This window comes from Gopherus evgoodei, chromosome 12 (assembly GCF_007399415.2).
Source record: "Gopherus evgoodei ecotype Sinaloan lineage chromosome 12, rGopEvg1_v1.p, whole genome shotgun sequence".
Lineage (NCBI taxonomy): Eukaryota > Metazoa > Chordata > Testudines > Testudinidae > Gopherus > Gopherus evgoodei.
Window position 1 is genome coordinate 2,841,720 of NC_044333.1, and position 16,327 is coordinate 2,858,046.

At 52.8% G+C, this 16,327-nt stretch overlaps 1 protein-coding gene across 2 annotated transcripts; it reads left to right on the forward strand.

The window, feature by feature from the left end:
- Positions 1-625: 625 nt before the first annotated feature.
- LOC115660463 (C-factor-like) lies at positions 626-14,943 on the forward strand. Of its 2 annotated transcripts, XM_030581930.1 has the most exons (7): positions 626-693; positions 5,629-5,858; positions 6,326-6,377; positions 8,758-8,945; positions 10,765-10,923; positions 11,463-11,582; positions 14,731-14,943. In XM_030581930.1, exons 2-7 carry the CDS (start codon positions 5,712-5,714, stop codon positions 14,842-14,844), a joined length of 780 nt encoding a protein of 259 aa, XP_030437790.1. In that variant the 5' UTR covers positions 626-693; positions 5,629-5,711; the 3' UTR covers positions 14,845-14,943. The 2 variants fall into 2 exon arrangements, with proteins under 2 accessions (XP_030437790.1, XP_030437789.1); XM_030581929.1 differs by lacking the exon at positions 626-693 and having other exon boundaries at positions 5,588-5,858.
- The last annotated feature ends 1,384 nt before the right edge of the window (positions 14,944-16,327 follow it).

Here is a 16,327-nt window from a genome sequence, read left to right on the forward strand (position 1 = left end):
TTTCCAGTGTTTTCCAGTATTTACTGACTAATCACGAATTTCAATTCATTCGTTTTGGGGTGCTCACAGGTTAAAGCCTAAAATCAGAAGTCTGGTACCATGCGCATGGGTGTAGTTAAAGTTTCATAATGTTGATGCACTAACAGCGGACAATGTACAATTGAGACCCTAACCTATGTGGAGTGTGCTGCACAGCCTAGGCTTTTCCCCCAGTCTTCATAGGACAATAAAATGTAGGGGTCTTGCCCTGCAGTGCCTTATAACAGATCAATTCTCTGTAAAACTACGTCCCACAGCCCCTGAAAGCCATTAGTAGGTGCCATGCGGCTCAACCAAGTCAGGGGAGTGGAGAATGAGTTTCACCATGTTGAATATTAACCTGCCCAAGCTCTTATTACTTCTGTGAGACATTGCAAACCCTGCTCAGTGTAAAGGTCACCCCGTGAAAATGCACGAATCCATCCGATCCCTAAAGCTTCCGATCAGCCTCTCCCCCACCCCCACCATCTCCTTTTCTGCACTTCACAGCTCCTCCCTTCTGGGGAGCTCCTCCAATCCATGGTGACTCCCACACCTCTGCAGTGGAAGCCTCTGCTCAGCTTCCAGGGATTTTACTCTGCGCGGGGCAGGTTCCAGGCCTTGGTGTGGAATCAGGGAGCTGACACCCAGGAGTCAGACGCTGTGTAACCCCAGGTGCAGGGGACGTGGGGCCAGAAGCTCTTGTTGGCTTTCCTGCAGCTCCAACAGACGCTTCATCATGTCCATATGCTCCCCCATTAGCCTGAGCATTGCGTTCTGCCTCCGCTCTTCACTCTCAATTCTTTCCTGGCCTCTGCCACTCAATGCCTCCATGCATTAAGCTGTGCCCTATCAATGCAGGAGGACTGCGTGAGCTCGGAAAACATATCATTGTGATAGGGCCGCCCAGAGGATTCAGGAGGCCTGGGGTCTTCAGAGGCAGGGGCCCCCACTTTGGTGGTAATACAACAGCAGGGGGTCCTTCCACTCCGGGACCAGTTGCCGAAGTGCCCTGAAGACCTGCAGCGGGGACCCCTGCTGCCATATTACCGCTGACGACCTGGGACTTCAGCAGCGGGTCCCGCTTTGGCGGTAATTTGATGTCGGGGAGTCCTTCCACCCTGGGGTAGAAGGACCCTCCCACTGCCAAAGACCCGGAGCGGAAGAAGCTCTGAGGGCCCGGCCCCACGAGAATTTTCCAGGGCCCCCAGAGTGAGTAAAGGACCCCGCTCCAGCGATCCCACAAAACTCTCATGGGGGCACCTGCGGGGCCCGAGGGCTGGGGAAAATTGCCCCACTTGCCCCCCCCAGGTGGCCCTGCATTGCGAGTGCATTTTTTTTGCCTTCTAATCTGCGATAAACTCAGGGACGGAGATGATTGGGGAGCGTAGAAACATTCTACACTCTACGATTCTGAGGGGACTGCATGGTCACCTCTGCAACTGAGTGCTGCTGAGCTCACCATGCTGACCAAACGAGAAATGATATTCAAAAGTTCCTGGGGCTTTTCCTGTGTACCTGACTAGTGCATCAGAGTTCAAAGTGCTGTCCAGAGCGGTCACAATGGAGCACTCTGGGATAGCTCCCGGAGGCCAATACCATTGATTTGCATCTGCACTACCCCAAATTCAACCCAGCAAGGTCGATTTTAGTGCTACTCCCCTTGTCGGGGAGGAGCACAGAAGTCGATTTTAAGAGCCCTTTAGGTCGACGGAATGGGGTTGGTTGTGTGGTTGTCATTCTTAAATCAACCTTACGGGGCTAAATTCGACTTAAGCCCATAGCGTAAACCAGGGCTAAGTGTGCCTTTAGCCAGAATCCATCGTGACTGGAATGGTGCTAAACATGGCGTTATAGCTGGTGTAAGGAAGCTATTCCCTAAGGATCTTTTGATTGGGGATGATATTGAAGCTTTGTTCAGTCAGGCTGATGTCATAAATCAGTCACAGAAAAAAAATAACCCTAAACCTGTGTCTACAGGAGCAAGAACTTGCCTCTGGAGCGTTTCACCAAATGTTTGTCACAGGAAGATGGCTTTTTGTGTGTGCAAAGAAACAGTGCATATGCGGGAGAAATTGCTGAGTGTCTGATATCTCAGAAGTGAATCTGGCATTAGATAAGTCTCAGGGAAATGTTTCTCTAGAGCAAATTAAAGTTGGTGATCAGGTTAAAGCCCTGACTGAGGGAGGAAGGGGACAGTCTTGGTGAGTGTTGGATTGTTGGCTAGTAAAGCTTGGGAAAATATGCTTAACCAATGGAAAAGTGATGTGCTTAAAAAAGCTCAGTATTTTTAGTGCCTATGTTGTGCTGCATCCTAGGCAGTTCTGCCCTGGCCACCATGTTCAGGAAACGAGCATGCACGTACTCTCAAGCGAGAAGCATTTCCCCGAAAGTAACCGTTGGGGCTAGGCAAATTTTGTGGTCAGCCAGTTCCAGGAAACCCCCCCCCCAAGTGTGGTAACAAGGCACCTGTAAATCTCCTAATTAGGAGAAACCTGGCCAAAAAACTGAACACATCATTACCCTTATAAATTGCCCACCGTGCAAGCAGTGGGCAGGGAGAGAATGCATAAACCTGTACCCGTAACCGAGCCTGATCAACTCGAGGTCTCCCTCGGCTCCGTGTTCTCAGAAGCCTACCCGTCTGCCGCTCGTAATGAAACTTTTGTGGTTTGTGTGTGTAAGTATGCCTAGCTGCTAATTCTGCTAATTCTGCTAACTAACTGAGCCTGTAATCGTGTTGTAAGCCGGAGACGAAAGCCGATTCTAGCCGCCTCAAGGCTCCTGTGAGGGGAAACCCACTGACGAGGAAACCTTGAACGCAAGGGGGATTGACTGGAGTCTCATGGCAATCTTTAACTGTCTTACTGCATTTTTTTTTTACTTAGACGAGTAATTGCATTTATGCTTAATAATAGCACCAATAGCACCTTTACTAACCCTTGGAAGGACCTGAATAACTACTGGGACCAAGCGCGGTACCAGGGACAGCTTCTGTTTGTAATTGCAGTATTTTTATTATTTGTTCTAGTATTATATTGTAAGCCCAAATTGTAACTAGTATTAAGTTGTTCCTCATCCGCACTTGTGACCCATTCAATAAACCCTCAATTTTAACCCCACGACTCATTGTTTGCGTTATCCCCATTACTACTTGTCACCCCTCCCGAGGACATCCAGTGATCGAGCCTCCGCCCTATCCCAACGCTCATTACCCGGTAGATAACGGGCACCTTGTGACTATATCGGTGGAGCGAGGGGCAAGAGTAATCAGTGATCAACAAGTATAATGTGGAGAACAGCAGTTTATCTGTTGGGAGTGGCAACTTGCCTGTTATATTACTTATTCCAGAGGTGGCAAACTACAGTCCGCAGGCCACAGCTGGCCCATGGGACCCTCCTGCCCGGCCTCTGAGCTCCTGGCCCAAGAGGCTGCCCCCAGCCCCTCCCCCACTGTGCCCCCTCCTCCACAGTCTCAGCTCACTGCACTGGCGGCGCAATGCTCTGGCGGCAGGACTGCGAGCTCTTGCCAGGCAGCACAGCTGCAGAGCCGCGGCCTTAGCCAATGCTCTGTGTGGAGTGGTAGCATGACTGGCTCCAGCTGGGCGGCACAGCTGCAGAGTCCTTAAATATAAGATTCTTAGATACAAGTGTAACCCTTCTGCTCCTCTGAGTTGGCAGCAACAAGGGCCGGATTCAGTATCCAGGGGTTCCGTTTCAGTAACACAATGCATAACCGGCTCGAGCCCCCATCCAGTGACCTGGGACACTCACATACCACACCCCCCTGGGCGCCTCTAGGAGGCAATACTTCCCCTCTCGCAAGCACGGAGTCTGAGTTTAGCAAAATCTTTTTAATAAAGGAAGGAATCAATGCGGCATCCCATTGGAGAAACACCACAAACGGGGTTATAACGCAAACTATAAACAAAAACCCACCTCCAAGTACATTTGGCAATGTCCTTTCCCCTTTAGGGTCTTAAGTCCAATTACCCCAAAGTCCAACAACCCAAAAGTCTCTGGTCAGTGCCACCCCAGAATTCAAGAGTTTATCTGCCGAGTTTTACCTCCCCAGCCTGGGTGGAAATGGGGGAGGAGTCCACACAGGGTGTTAGGGGCACCTCACGTGGGCCAGGGCCAACTGCTCCACCTCTCCGTGAAGTTCTGCTGCAGCCTTCCCCATGACCTGCTCCACCACACCAGCTGTGCCGCTCCTCCAGCTGTCTGTGCAAACCACTTCACTCTGCTCACTGCTCCATGGCTGCTCCAACACACTGCAAACCACTCTGCTCTGCCAGACACTTAACAATAGGTCTTCAGGCTCCCCCACAGGTTAACACAGCACTCAGTGATTTCAGCTCTTAGTAGGGGAACCCTGGTCTTGGTGCACTATTGGCTCAACAGTCTTTAGATGGACTCCTAATGGAATCAAAATTAGCTCTACTCTTTAACAGTGGAGAGAAGAGAATGTGCAGTTCATGTTCCAGGCCCTCAACATCACAAACACACACCACTCCCCAATCTCTCTCTTTTCAGGGGGAGTTGGAACCCATGTCCCATGTTTAGCAAGTACCACCCAACTGAGGTTGAGTCATCTCTGTCACAAAGCAGTCCCACAGCTCCTCATTCACACAATCAGGGTGACAAACTTTTTTTTCCTCCTGCCCCAATAATAAAGAAATTGGGGATCCCAGAGCTGTTAAAATAACCATCCCAGTCTGCTGTGGGCTTATGCTAAGTGGGGGTGCATGCCAATGCAAATCTTTCCCCACTCTTTGAAATTCTTGGAATTCTTTCCACATTCCCTACAATTCCCCACTACATGTCAGGGTAGCGCCCATCCTGACTCTGCTTACATAAGGAGTCCTTAGATACAAGGAACCGCTTCCAGTCCTTAGAGTCCTTAGATACAAGGAACCACTTCCAGTGTTTTCCAGTGTTTACTGGTTAATCACCAATTTCAATTCTTTTGTCTTGGGGTGCTCACAGGTTAAAGCCTAAAATCAGAAGCCCGGTACTATGCGCATGGGTGTAGTTCAAGTTTCATAACGTTGATGCATTAACTGTGGACAATGTAAAATTGAGACCCTAACCTATGTGGAGTGTGCTGCCCAGCCTGGGCTTTTCCCTCAGTCTTCATAGAACAATAAAATGTAAGGGTCTTGCCCTGCAATACTTTATAACAGCTCATTTCTCTGTAAAACTAAGTCCCACAGCCCTTGAAAGCCATTAGTAGGTGCCATGCGGCTCAACCAAGTCAGGGGAGTGGAGAATGAGTTTCACCATGTTGAATATTAACTTGCCCAAACTCTTATCACTTCTGTGAGAGATTGCAAGCCCTACCTAGTGTAAAGGTCACCCCGTGAAAATGCACGAATCCATCCGATCCCTAAAGTTTCTGATCAGCCTCCCCCACACCCCCGCCATCTTTTCTGCACTTCACAGCTCCTCCCTTCTGGGGAGCTCCTCCAATCCATGGTGACTCCCACACCCCTGCAGGGGAAGCCTCTGCTCAGCTTCCAGCGATTTTACTCTGCGCTGGGCAGGCTCCAGGCCTTGGTGTGGAATCAGGGAGCTGGCACCCTGGAGTCAGACGCTGTGTAACCCCAGGTGCAGGGGACGTGGGGGCCAGAACTAGCCCAGCTCTCGCTGAGCACAGGCCCTGCCAGCTGGGGCACAGGCAGGCGAGGATCATGGCTGGCTTTAATGTCCGCAGTGTTCTGGTGACTGGGGCCAATCGGGGAATCGGCCTGGAGCTCGTCAAGCAGTTTCTGGAGAAATCAAACCCACCCGAGTGGGTCTTTGCGACCTGCCGGGACCCGGAGGGAGAGCGAGCGCAGGTGAGAACAGGGAGAGGTGAGAGGGAGTTAGCCGTAGCTAGCGTGGGGGAATCTAAGTGAGGGGCCTCCAGTACTTGGAGTCAAAAGCAACAGGCCCGAGCAGGAGGGGATTTCAGCCTCTGCTCCAGGCTGACGCTCCCTGGCACATAAGACTAGGGACGAGTTTTGCACGGGACACATGCAAAGCTAGCAGAGCGCATTGAGGGAGAGGGCGGGGAGCACAGGTGCCTGTCTCCTAAAGGGAACAGGGAAACATGTCCCTGGCTTGACTGCACTGAGCTAGATGATGCCGGTTTAGACACCCTGCTGCAGACCCCGAAAGCCAGGGCTGTACCCTGCGCATGGGAACTTTGCAAGCAGATATTGACTTGGTCCGGGGTAGCAGCAGGGAGCTGGACTCTGCCTGGCCTGACCGTCCCTGCGGGCTGGCAGCTCCGTCAATAATCGTTGACTTTATTCTTTTCCAGCAATTGAAGAACTTGGCTTCCAGGCATCCAAACCTGGAGATCGTTGCGCTAGGTGGGTGCCCTGCCCTGGTCCTGGAGCTGAGGCTCCCTTGCTCTGGGTCCCTTTGTTCCCTGTTCCTCATTCCCCTGTCTCCGTCTTCCTGTTCATTGCCTGGTTGGGAGCCACTGTTAGTGTTATTCCTGCCTAGGTGTTAGTGAAGGGGAGGGTGCCTAGCAGCCACCTGTCTCAACAGAGCAACTCCCAGGTCTCCTATGTCCCACTCAGGCTCTCTGGGCTTGGTAAGGAAGAGGCCCAGGAAGTTCCTTGTATTTGCAGATTGTCCTGCGTGCCAGACTGGCAGGGAAGGGATGATTTTGATTGAGACAGGGGGTGCCAGTGCCATGTATGAGCCTGGCTGGTTTGAGTCTGAACAGGCCTCGCTCTATTGGAGGCAGATTTCCTTTCATAGACTGGTAGAATCAAAGAATATCAGGGTTGGAAGAGGCCTCAGGATGACATCTAGTCCAATCCCCTGCTCAAAGCAGGACCAGTTCCTAACTAAATCATCCCAGCCAGGGCTTTGTCAAGCTGGGTCTTGAAAACCTCTAAGGAAGGAGATTCCACCATCTCCCTAGGGAACCCATTACAGTGCTTCACCAACCTCCTAGTGAAATAGCATTGCCTAGTATCCTACCTCCCTCACTGCAACTTGAGACCATAGCTCCTTGTTCTATCATCGGCCACCACTGAGAACAGTCTAGATCCATCCTCTTTGGAACCCTCCTTCAGGTAGTTGAAGCTTTGGAATCAAGGAATCAATTTCATGAACAGGGAACCAATCCCAGCCTAGGGATCCTGCTAGGGCCAGATTAACAAACTAGGCCAATGGCCAGGGCCCAAATTCATGGGGGAGCACCCCTGGCTCAGGCAGTAGCCATAAAGTGGCTGGTCTGGTCGTGCCTTTGATCTGCTGGGACCACTGCTTATCCTGCTGATGCTTGGAGTGCTGCTCAGATGACTGAGGCTGGGGGGAGCAGGGCCAAATCTGAGTGAGTGGCAAAGTGAATTCACGCATAGGGTCACACCAGTGCTCAGGGTGAACATCATAGATTATTAGTGCTGGAAGAGACCTCAGGAGATCATCTAGTCCAACCTGCTGCTCAAAGCAGGACCAACCCCCAAATGGCTCCCTCAAGGCTTGAGCTCACAACCCTGGATTTAGTAGACCAATGCTCAAACCACTGAGCTGTCCATCCCCTCCTTCGGTGATAAACCCCCTGAAGTAGGGTTAACAACCCTTCAGGACTGTCCTGGATTCTCCAGGAATTAAAAATGTATGTTTAATTAATGATTGTCATGTGATGAAACCTCCAGGAATACCTCACACAAAACTTGGCAACCCTCCCTTGAAGGGGCTCAGCCTATCACCCCTCATGTGACCCCCTCTGCCCAGCCCCCCAGTGACACCCACTCTCAGACCCCTCGCCTAATCCCCACCGCTCAACGACCCTCCTCCCCCTAGAACCCACCCTGTCAGCCCTCATGTGATCCCTGCCCCTTACATGATGCCGGGGTCCCGCCCCTCACTGACAGCCCTGTGGGGGCCCAAACTGTCACCCCCCATGTGACCCCCTGCCTGCAGTGACACCCCCACGGGGACCCAGCCTATCGCCCCCAGGCTCATCCCTCCTTTCCTGCAGCCCACATGCCGCTGAGACCCGCCCGTCCGCTCCGTCCCGAGCCCCTCCTGGCTTGTCCGATGTTTTCGGTGATTTGTCCAAATGACTATCAAGCTCTTTTGTTGAACCAGCTTTTTCAGTAACCCGAAAATCATGCTGATGGTTCTGATTAAAAAAAATGCTGCAATCGCTTTTTAATAGGAAAAATCGGCATGTTTGAAATGCTGCCAAACAACTGTGCCATCGGGGCGCTCTCCCCTGAAGGGTGTTCTCATGGGACGATGAAAGCTGGGTGAGGGTGAGCCTGCCAGAGCCCTGATGGCAGATTTCCAACCCTGCTCACCCCTGGGAAGATCCTGTTGGTCCAACACGCCTTTCCCCCCGCCCCATTACCACTCTCACTGCCACACTGCTTTCCACTCGCCCAGCTAACTCCTGGTACCCCCGATTTCACTCTCTGGCTTTGATGCTATCCGTCCTGCCCTTGCCATGGCACGACCCAGTTCTGGCTAGCTGTGTTTATGAGCTCCCGAGTCGTTAGCATGGCTCTGTAGAGCAGCCTGGGCTTCGGGTCTCCAGGAGAGGGGTTAGCGACAGCGTGGAGGAACCACACCTATGAACTAGGGTGACCAGATGTCCCGATTTTATAGGGACAGTCCCGAATTTTGGGTCTTTTTCTTATATGGGCTCGTATTACCCCCCGCCCCCTGTCCTGATTTTTCACATTTGCTGTCTGCTCACCCTACTCTGAACCTCCTGCTCTGTCTCTATAGAAGCTACTGATCCAGCCAGCATCAAGGCGGCAGCAACCAGAGTTGAGGAGCATCTGAAAAGCTCGGGGCTGAATCTGTTGATAAACAATGCTGGAATAGTGAGGCTGAGCACACTAGAGTCTGAGACACCGGAGGACATGTCCCTGGTGTACGCAACCAACGTGACAGGGCCCCTGCTGGTGAGCCAGGTAAGGGCCCTGACAGAGGGCAGGTCGCCGGCTGCACTGGGGTTTGACTTTGCATAGGCCAGAACTTCTCCCTTCCCCCCAGGGCTCTGGTTCCTGGATCAGTGAGCCAACCTGGTGTGTGTGTGTGTGTGTGTTTGGGGGCTGGGGTGCGGCGTTCATCACAGTGTACATGTCAGGTGAATTATGAGCCAAGAGTCCAGCTCCTGCAGTAGAGGCCATCTCCTGGGAGCCGGGATGGGCAAACCTTTTTGGCCCGAGGGCCACATCGGGGTTGTGAAACTTTATGGAGGGCCGGGTGGGGAAAGCTGTGCCATTGCTGCCCTGGCCTGCTCTATCTCTGTGCACCAGGGCTGGGTTTTTCAAAGGTGGTTAAAGGAGTTGGGCACACAAAGCGCGTTGACAGTGAATGAGAGTTGGGCACCTAAATCCCAATCTTACACTGTGATAAGTTGTTGCTGAAGTGTGTGTTTGCATCTAGGTACGAGGTACTTTCCTTTCCCCCAGCAGCCCAGCCCTCTGCAGGGACAGGTATTGGACAAGGCAGTTACTGATGAGGCTGTCTTAGCTCTGATCATAGGTGCTCTGTTTTATACTGAATAAGCCCACAAGTTTTTGCTGCTATTCTTATACTGAGTGTAGGATTTGAAGAAGCCAATTGTATTGACCTAACCGGGCTCTTAATACCTCTGTGTTAAAAGTCCCATTGACTCGGATGGAAGCCGAGTTAGCAGGGATGGCTCCAGGCACCAGCACGCCAAGCGCATGCCTGGGTGGCAAGCCATGGAGGCGCTCTGCTCTTTGGCGGCATGCCTGTAGAGGATGCGCTGGTCCCACGGCTTCGGCGGACCTCCCGCAGGCGTGCCGTCATATCCGCGGGACCCGGGACCTCCCTGCTGTGCTTGGGGCGGCAAAATACCTAGAGCTGCCCCTGTGAGTTAGGCAAAAGCTGCTGGTATTTGACTGTCCTACCCGATTTCTGCAGCATGCTGTAAGTACAGCTCAGCGTATTAGAGAGGAAATACTTCCATGTCAGTGAGTCGAGGCCTCTGTCCAGCACAGATCTAGAGCAGGGGCTCTCAAACGTTTGTACTGGTGACCCCTTCACACAGCAAGTCTCTGGGTGTGACCCCCCCTTGTACATTAAAAACACTTTTTATATATTTAACACCATTATAAATGCTGTATGTAAAGTGGGGTTTGGGGTGGAGGTCCACGACCCCCCATGTAGTAACCTCACGACCCCCTCGGGGGTCCTGACCCCCAATTTGAGAACCCCGGATCTAGAGGGTGTGTACAATCCTGCAAGATACTCTGTGCAGGGCTCCAAGGTATGGAAACAGCATATGATCGACTGTATCTACATTAGAAACATGACAGCGGTGCCAAAAGAGTTCTTCTGTTGCTGTAATAAATCCACTGCTCCGACAGGTGGTAGCTAGGGCAACAGCAGATTCTTCCATTGACCTCATGCTGTCTCCAATGGGGCTTATATTGTCTCTCAGGGGTGCAGCCCTTTTCACCCACTTTCTATTGTAAACACTGGCCTGGTACCGGGCTGTCCCGTTCACTGCCAGCGAGGGCAGAATGGGATTACCCAACTGCTAGAAATCAGCCTTTAAAACAGGACTGAGCCTGAACAAGTTGGAGGGCAGGGGGAGAGCATGGGCCAGGAGCAGCAGGCCCAGGGGGTCAGCCTGTGACACCTCTGGGCAACAGCTGGACCCACTTCAATTCAAATCAGAGTCCGCTGGTGGAGAGAGGAATGTGGGTCCTTTCTGCTAAGCTGACCTGGGGGTGCTCTTTTCTCCCCATTGCCCAGGCGTTCCTGCCCTTGCTGAAGAAGGCTGCCCAGGGGAGCCCCCAACCAGGGCTGAGCTGCAGCAAGGCGGCCATTGTCAACATGTCCAGTGAGGGTGGCTCCATCACGAATCCCTTTGCCTGGCAGTTTGGGCAAGTTGTCTCTTATCGGTGCAGCAAGGTAGGGGGTTTGCCCAGTGGGGCACCAATTCACGCTTGGTTCATATTCCGCTACAGCAAAGGGGAAAGAAAAATCTTTCTTGCCTAGGTGACCAGATGTCCCGATTTTATAGGGATAGTCCCGATTTCTGGATCTTTTTCTTTTATAAGCTCCTATTACCCCCCTGCCCCATCCCGATTTTTCACATTTTCTGTCTGGTCACCCTATCCTTGCCCCGTGGTTTATCCCCCAGATTTGACCTGCCAGGCCAGCATTCAGGCCAATCTCACTCTGCTGTCTCTTGTGGGAAGCACGGCCTCCGGGTCACATGATGCTTGGTCACCTGACCCCAGAGCCCAAGCCTTGGAACAGGACTCTGGGTCCTGCACGTGGGCCCATTGCAGTGAGAGGTGGCGACTCAATAACATGCTGATCATCCCCAGCTGAGAATCACACACTGCAGCTTGCATCAGCTGTCCCCCTTGCTCACCTTTCTCCTGGAGGTGGGTCCCTGCTCTCCTCACATGCTGCTGTCTCTGCTCATGGTGTCTCGCCCACAGGCTGCTCTGAACATGCTCACCAAGTGCCAATCCTTGGGGTATGGAGGAGACGGGATCCTGAGCATCGCTGTCCATCCTGGCTGGGTGCAGACTGACATGGGGAGCTCAGCCTCCCACCAGGTAGGTGCTGAGTGAGAGAGGCCAGTCGTAACCACATGTCAAGGGCAGAAGTTCATCGTAGGGGGAATGGTTACACTGGAGCAGGGCTGTCCTGAGGATTTATGGTGCCCTAGGTGAGATTTTTAAACTGGTGCCCCCGTGCCTGTCTTGCTCTTAGCAACACAAACATAAGATTATAGTACTGGAAAACTTGCCACAGGCATGTTATTAAAACCAGTTTAACTTAATTAAGCCACGGTAATGCTGATGGACTAGCACGAAAGAAGTAGCACTATAGGAAAAGTTCTGATTTGACAGAATGATGCAAATATTATCATTTTTTTAGATTTGTCAACATTTTGTTGGGAATTTCTGTGAAGAGATATTGAAAGAAAGATTTGTTTTTAATTAAAAGCAATCTTTCTGGCTTTTTTGGCTGCAAAATCAGTAACAATGTCATCGTATGACAAAGACAAAGTGATGTCTTGTTCGAATGCAAGAATAGCAAGACCAGTCAAGTGTTCCTGACTCCTTGTAGAGCGGAGATAGTTTTTAATGAGTTTTAGTTTTGAAAAACTCCGTTCTCCTGATGCTTCTGTTACAGGAATTATCAGTAGAATACGAGTGGCAATGTACACATTAGGATATATGTCAACAAGTTTGCTGGTATGAATAAACTGCACAATGTCCATCATCGATTTTGCATGTGGCAACAACTCAATTTTTTGTACAGTTCAAGTCCATTTAAATCAAAACGATCACCGTGCTTCAGGAGGCTCTTTAGGTCAGGGGTCCCCAACGTGGTGCCCGCAGGTGTCCCGGCGCCCGCAGGGGCCTCTCAGTGCACCCACATTCTGGCCGGAGGACGAGCATCTGCCGAAATGCCACTGAAATTCGATATGATTTCGGCAGATGCTTGTCCGCCACCACGGTCCTTCATCTGGCGCCTGCCAGACGAAAAAGTTTGGGGACCACTGCTCTAGGGTCTTGCACTTTGTCATTAGTTGTTCTTGTTTTCCTATTTTGTTGAATTTAGTCCCATCAGCCCGCTGCCAGCTGAGTGAATGGAACCCCAGGCCGACAGTGGGTTGAGTGGCTCAGCCGGGGTCTCAGCCACCGGCCTGCTCAGCCGCTGCCAGCCTGGGGTTCCTTGGGGGTCCCCAGGCCAGCAGTGGTTGCTGAGTGGGGCCGGCGACTGGGACCCTGGGTGGCAATGGGTTAGCAGCCGGAATCCCAGAGCAGCGGCGGGCTGAGCTGCTCAGCCCGCTGCTGCATGCCATCAAAAATCTGCTCGTGTGCCACCTTTGGCACGTGTGCCATAGGTTGCTCACCCCTGCTCTATACATTAGTAAGGAGATGAGCATATTACAGTTGTTGGAGGGCTCTATTTAGCAATAACAGGGCTATAGGAAAGTCAGTCCACATTTTTTGTTTCTCTGATGAAAACTGGCCCACTCCCTTCCCCATACCAAACTTGTCACAAATAATTGTCAACAACTTAAATTTTCTGGTTTTGGCTAAGATATTGATTTTTTGAAAAAAAATATTGAAATTGAATTCAGGATTGTTAGCAAGCATTTTTGGCAAACAAAGTTGTTAAATGACACTTTAAATGGCAACACAGTACTGCTTTCATGCTTGGCTCACCCTCCAGCCTGCTGGTCCAATAGCTGCAATAGAGGAGGAGATAGGTGGAAAACTGCAGGACCCCAAAATCCACCTCTTGGGGTGCAGAGTGGCAACAGCAGCAGCAAACCCTCAGGTCCAATCACACACCAATGGGCTCCATCGACAGCCCAACGGATCATGGTGAAGTTAGCACAGCATCTGATCTCAGGGACGGGGCACCCATGGAGCCACAGCAACTCACCCTGCCCTGTGCAGCTCCCCCCGGATGAGATGGATCACTGCCAGCCCAGGGGAGAGATGCGCTCCCCAGCTAGGGTGACCAGATCCAGATGTCCTGATTTTATAGGGCTAGTCCTGATATTTGGGGCTTTGTCTTATATAGGCACCAATTACCCCTATCTAGGATGACCAGACAGCAAGTGTGAAAAATCAGGATGAGGGTGGGGGGGAATAGGAGCCTATACAAGAAAAAGACCCAAAAACTGGGACTGGCCCTATAAAAGAGGGACATCTGCTCACCCTAACCCAACCCTCTGTCCTTATTTTTCACACATGCTATCTGGCTATTCCCAGCCCAGCCCTGTGCAACCCTTCCAATCCTGGCTGCCAGCCAACGAAGTGAGTTACTTTCACTTTCATTCCTCAGCAGGTAGCCAGCCAGCCAGCCAGCCTCCCCTCCCCCCCAGCGCCTCACCAACCCAGCCCTGATGGAGGGGAGGGGGATGAGGGGGTGCTCCATGGGGGAGAGGGAGAAACGGGGGGGTACTCTGTGGGGCAGAGGGGAGAAGAATGGACGTTATGGGGGACAATAAACGATACTGCCAGAGCTGCTGAGCCTGTCTCACCTCACGCTGGGGGAAAGAGTCACACTCACAGGGGAGTTCCTTCCCCTACCCCTTCCCAGAGACCCCAGCAGCCAATCCCCTCCCTGAGACTGTGCTGCATTCTCTCTAGGCTCTCTCTAGGACCCAGCAGCCCTGCTCTTACATGCTCCACTGCTTCCGGTCTGTTCAGGCTCTCGCAGAGCAGTGCCCCCAGACCTAGTGGTGCCCTAGGCGGCTGTCTATTCTGCCTATGGCTAAGGACGGCCCTGCACTGGAGCCTGTTCCCTTATCACCCCTGCCCCATATTGATGACACTTCTCAGGGGCTCCCATCCCAGCAAGGCGGTCGTCAGGACCCAGCTCCCTGGGGATTCAGTGCTGCGTCCTGGGCGTTGCTTCCCAGGGCTGCCGGTCCCATGGTTCCGTCAGCGCTCAGCATTGCACAAGAAACCCTGCAGAGCTGCTGCCTTGGGCAGCTGGAGGGGGCAGGAGCTGGTCGTCTGTATCCATTGGGGCATAGGTTGTCTCTCAGGGGTGCAGCCCTTTTCACCCATTTTCTATTGTAAACACTGGCCTGGGACCTGTCTTCCCCGTTCCCTGCCAGCAAAGGCAGAATGGGATTACTGAGATCCTTTCCCAGATCCTGGCCCGGCCCCTGATGTCCTTGGCCAGCCCCAGGGCAGGCTTCTCCCCCTCACTCTCCTTTGCCCCCTGCAGGCTCCACTGACAGTGGACATGAGTGTCCAAGGGATCCTGAACGTGCTTCCAACGCTCTCCAAGAAGGACAACGGGGCCTTTGTGAACTGGGAAGGGAAAGTTCTTCCCTGGTGAGACGCCCCCTGGCCACGCGACAGGAGCCCTGGGTCAGGTCATTCCAGTGACCGCGCCGTCAGCCGTTCCTGTGTCCTCAATAAACCCACTGTTCTAATGCAACAGCCCTGCCGTTGGTTGGATTTGTACCATTTAGCCAGCCTGAAAGCTGGGCAAGCTCTAACCCCCCTATGCCCAGCAGAGCGGAAAGGCTGGACTCCCAACGCCGGGGCTGTGCCAGGGCCAGGGCCATGGCGAGTGAGATCAGGGCAGCTCAGCACCCAGAGGGCAGCAGAGCCAGGTAGTCAGGAAGCCGGTTTCAAACTTCCTGCTGAAAGAGTCTGCGAGACAAAGTGGGCTGCAGAGAGCCAGCGAATGGCAGGTGAGGGCCTAGAAACGCCTCTAGAGAGCAAACTGAGATGGCAGCTTCTGCAGGGGAACCGGGGCAGCCCTAAACATATGGAGATCAGAGCCCGGGCTCAGTACTACAACAGAGCCGGGGGCTGGAGTGAGAGCGGGAGGTACGGGCAAGGCTGCTCTGGCTCTCTGGAGAGCTACCTATGAAGGAGGGACTGGCAAGGCTGAGGAGAACCATTCTGTGCCCAGTGCAGCTCAGCTCCTGCCCGGCAGTCTGTGGGGTTACAGCCGCTCTCTGCCTGGCTACAGCTGGCTGCCAAGGACATCGGGCCAATAATCGAGCACCTCTTCCCTGTAATGTCTCTGCCTTGCGCCTTGCCCCTGACACCAGGTGGGGTGTCCGTGCCAGGAAGCTCCTCGACCTCCCTATTTTGGTGCAGCCCCTCTGACTTCTGGGCTGGGAACTAGACACTGACACTGTTCTCCAAAGAACTGGGCAAACTCTCCCCTGCCCTCTCTCAGCCACACACACAAAGGACACAGGGCCGGGCTAGACCAGGCCAGCTTCCTTCACCACATGCAGCTTCCTCCACGTGATTAGTGAGATGGGGGTGAAGCTCCAGTAGCCGTTAGCCAATCTCCAAAGACAAGGTGCTGCACGTGCCAGGGGCCTGACTTGGAACAATACAAAGCTGCCAGCACAGCCGTGGTCGTACGGAACAGCACAGCCCTTGACAGCAGCCATGCTGGAGCCATATATGGAGCTATGCATTACCCGTGTACGCACACGGGAGGGAGGAAGCTCCATGGGCCGGGCCAGGGCTGACAGGAGAGAGCTGCAGGGCGAGAGGGCTCATGCTGGTAGGGCTCTCTGCACAGGAGGTTCAAATGAGCTGCTCTGCAGAACCTGTTTTACTCTGATTCTGGGGCCAGCTGAGAGCGTGGAGATGCCAGTGCCCAAGTGAACGAGTCACTGGCTCCCAGCAGCTGATCAGGACAATGTTCTGTTGCTCAGTTTGGACTGATAGGAAGCTGGGATTCATAGACTCATAGACTCTAGGACTGGAAGGGACCTTGCGAGGTCATCGAGTCCAGTCCCCTGCCCTCATGGCAGGACCAAATACTGTCTAGACCATCCCTAATAAAC

What these genes read in the sequence shown, in the direction of transcription:
- LOC115660463 (XM_030581930.1), top strand. Translation starts at nt 5,712, where the DNA reads ATGGCTGGCTTTAATGTCCGCAGTGTTCTGGTGACTGGGGCCAATCGG. An exon ending in CCTGGAGATCGTTGCGCTAG is followed by an intron (nt 6,378 to 8,757) that starts GTGGGTGCCCTG and finishes CTGTCTCTATAG; the next exon opens with AAGCTACTGATCCAGCCAGC. An exon ending in TCTCTTATCGGTGCAGCAAG is followed by an intron (nt 10,924 to 11,462) that starts GTAGGGGGTTTG and finishes TCTCGCCCACAG; the next exon opens with GCTGCTCTGAACATGCTCAC.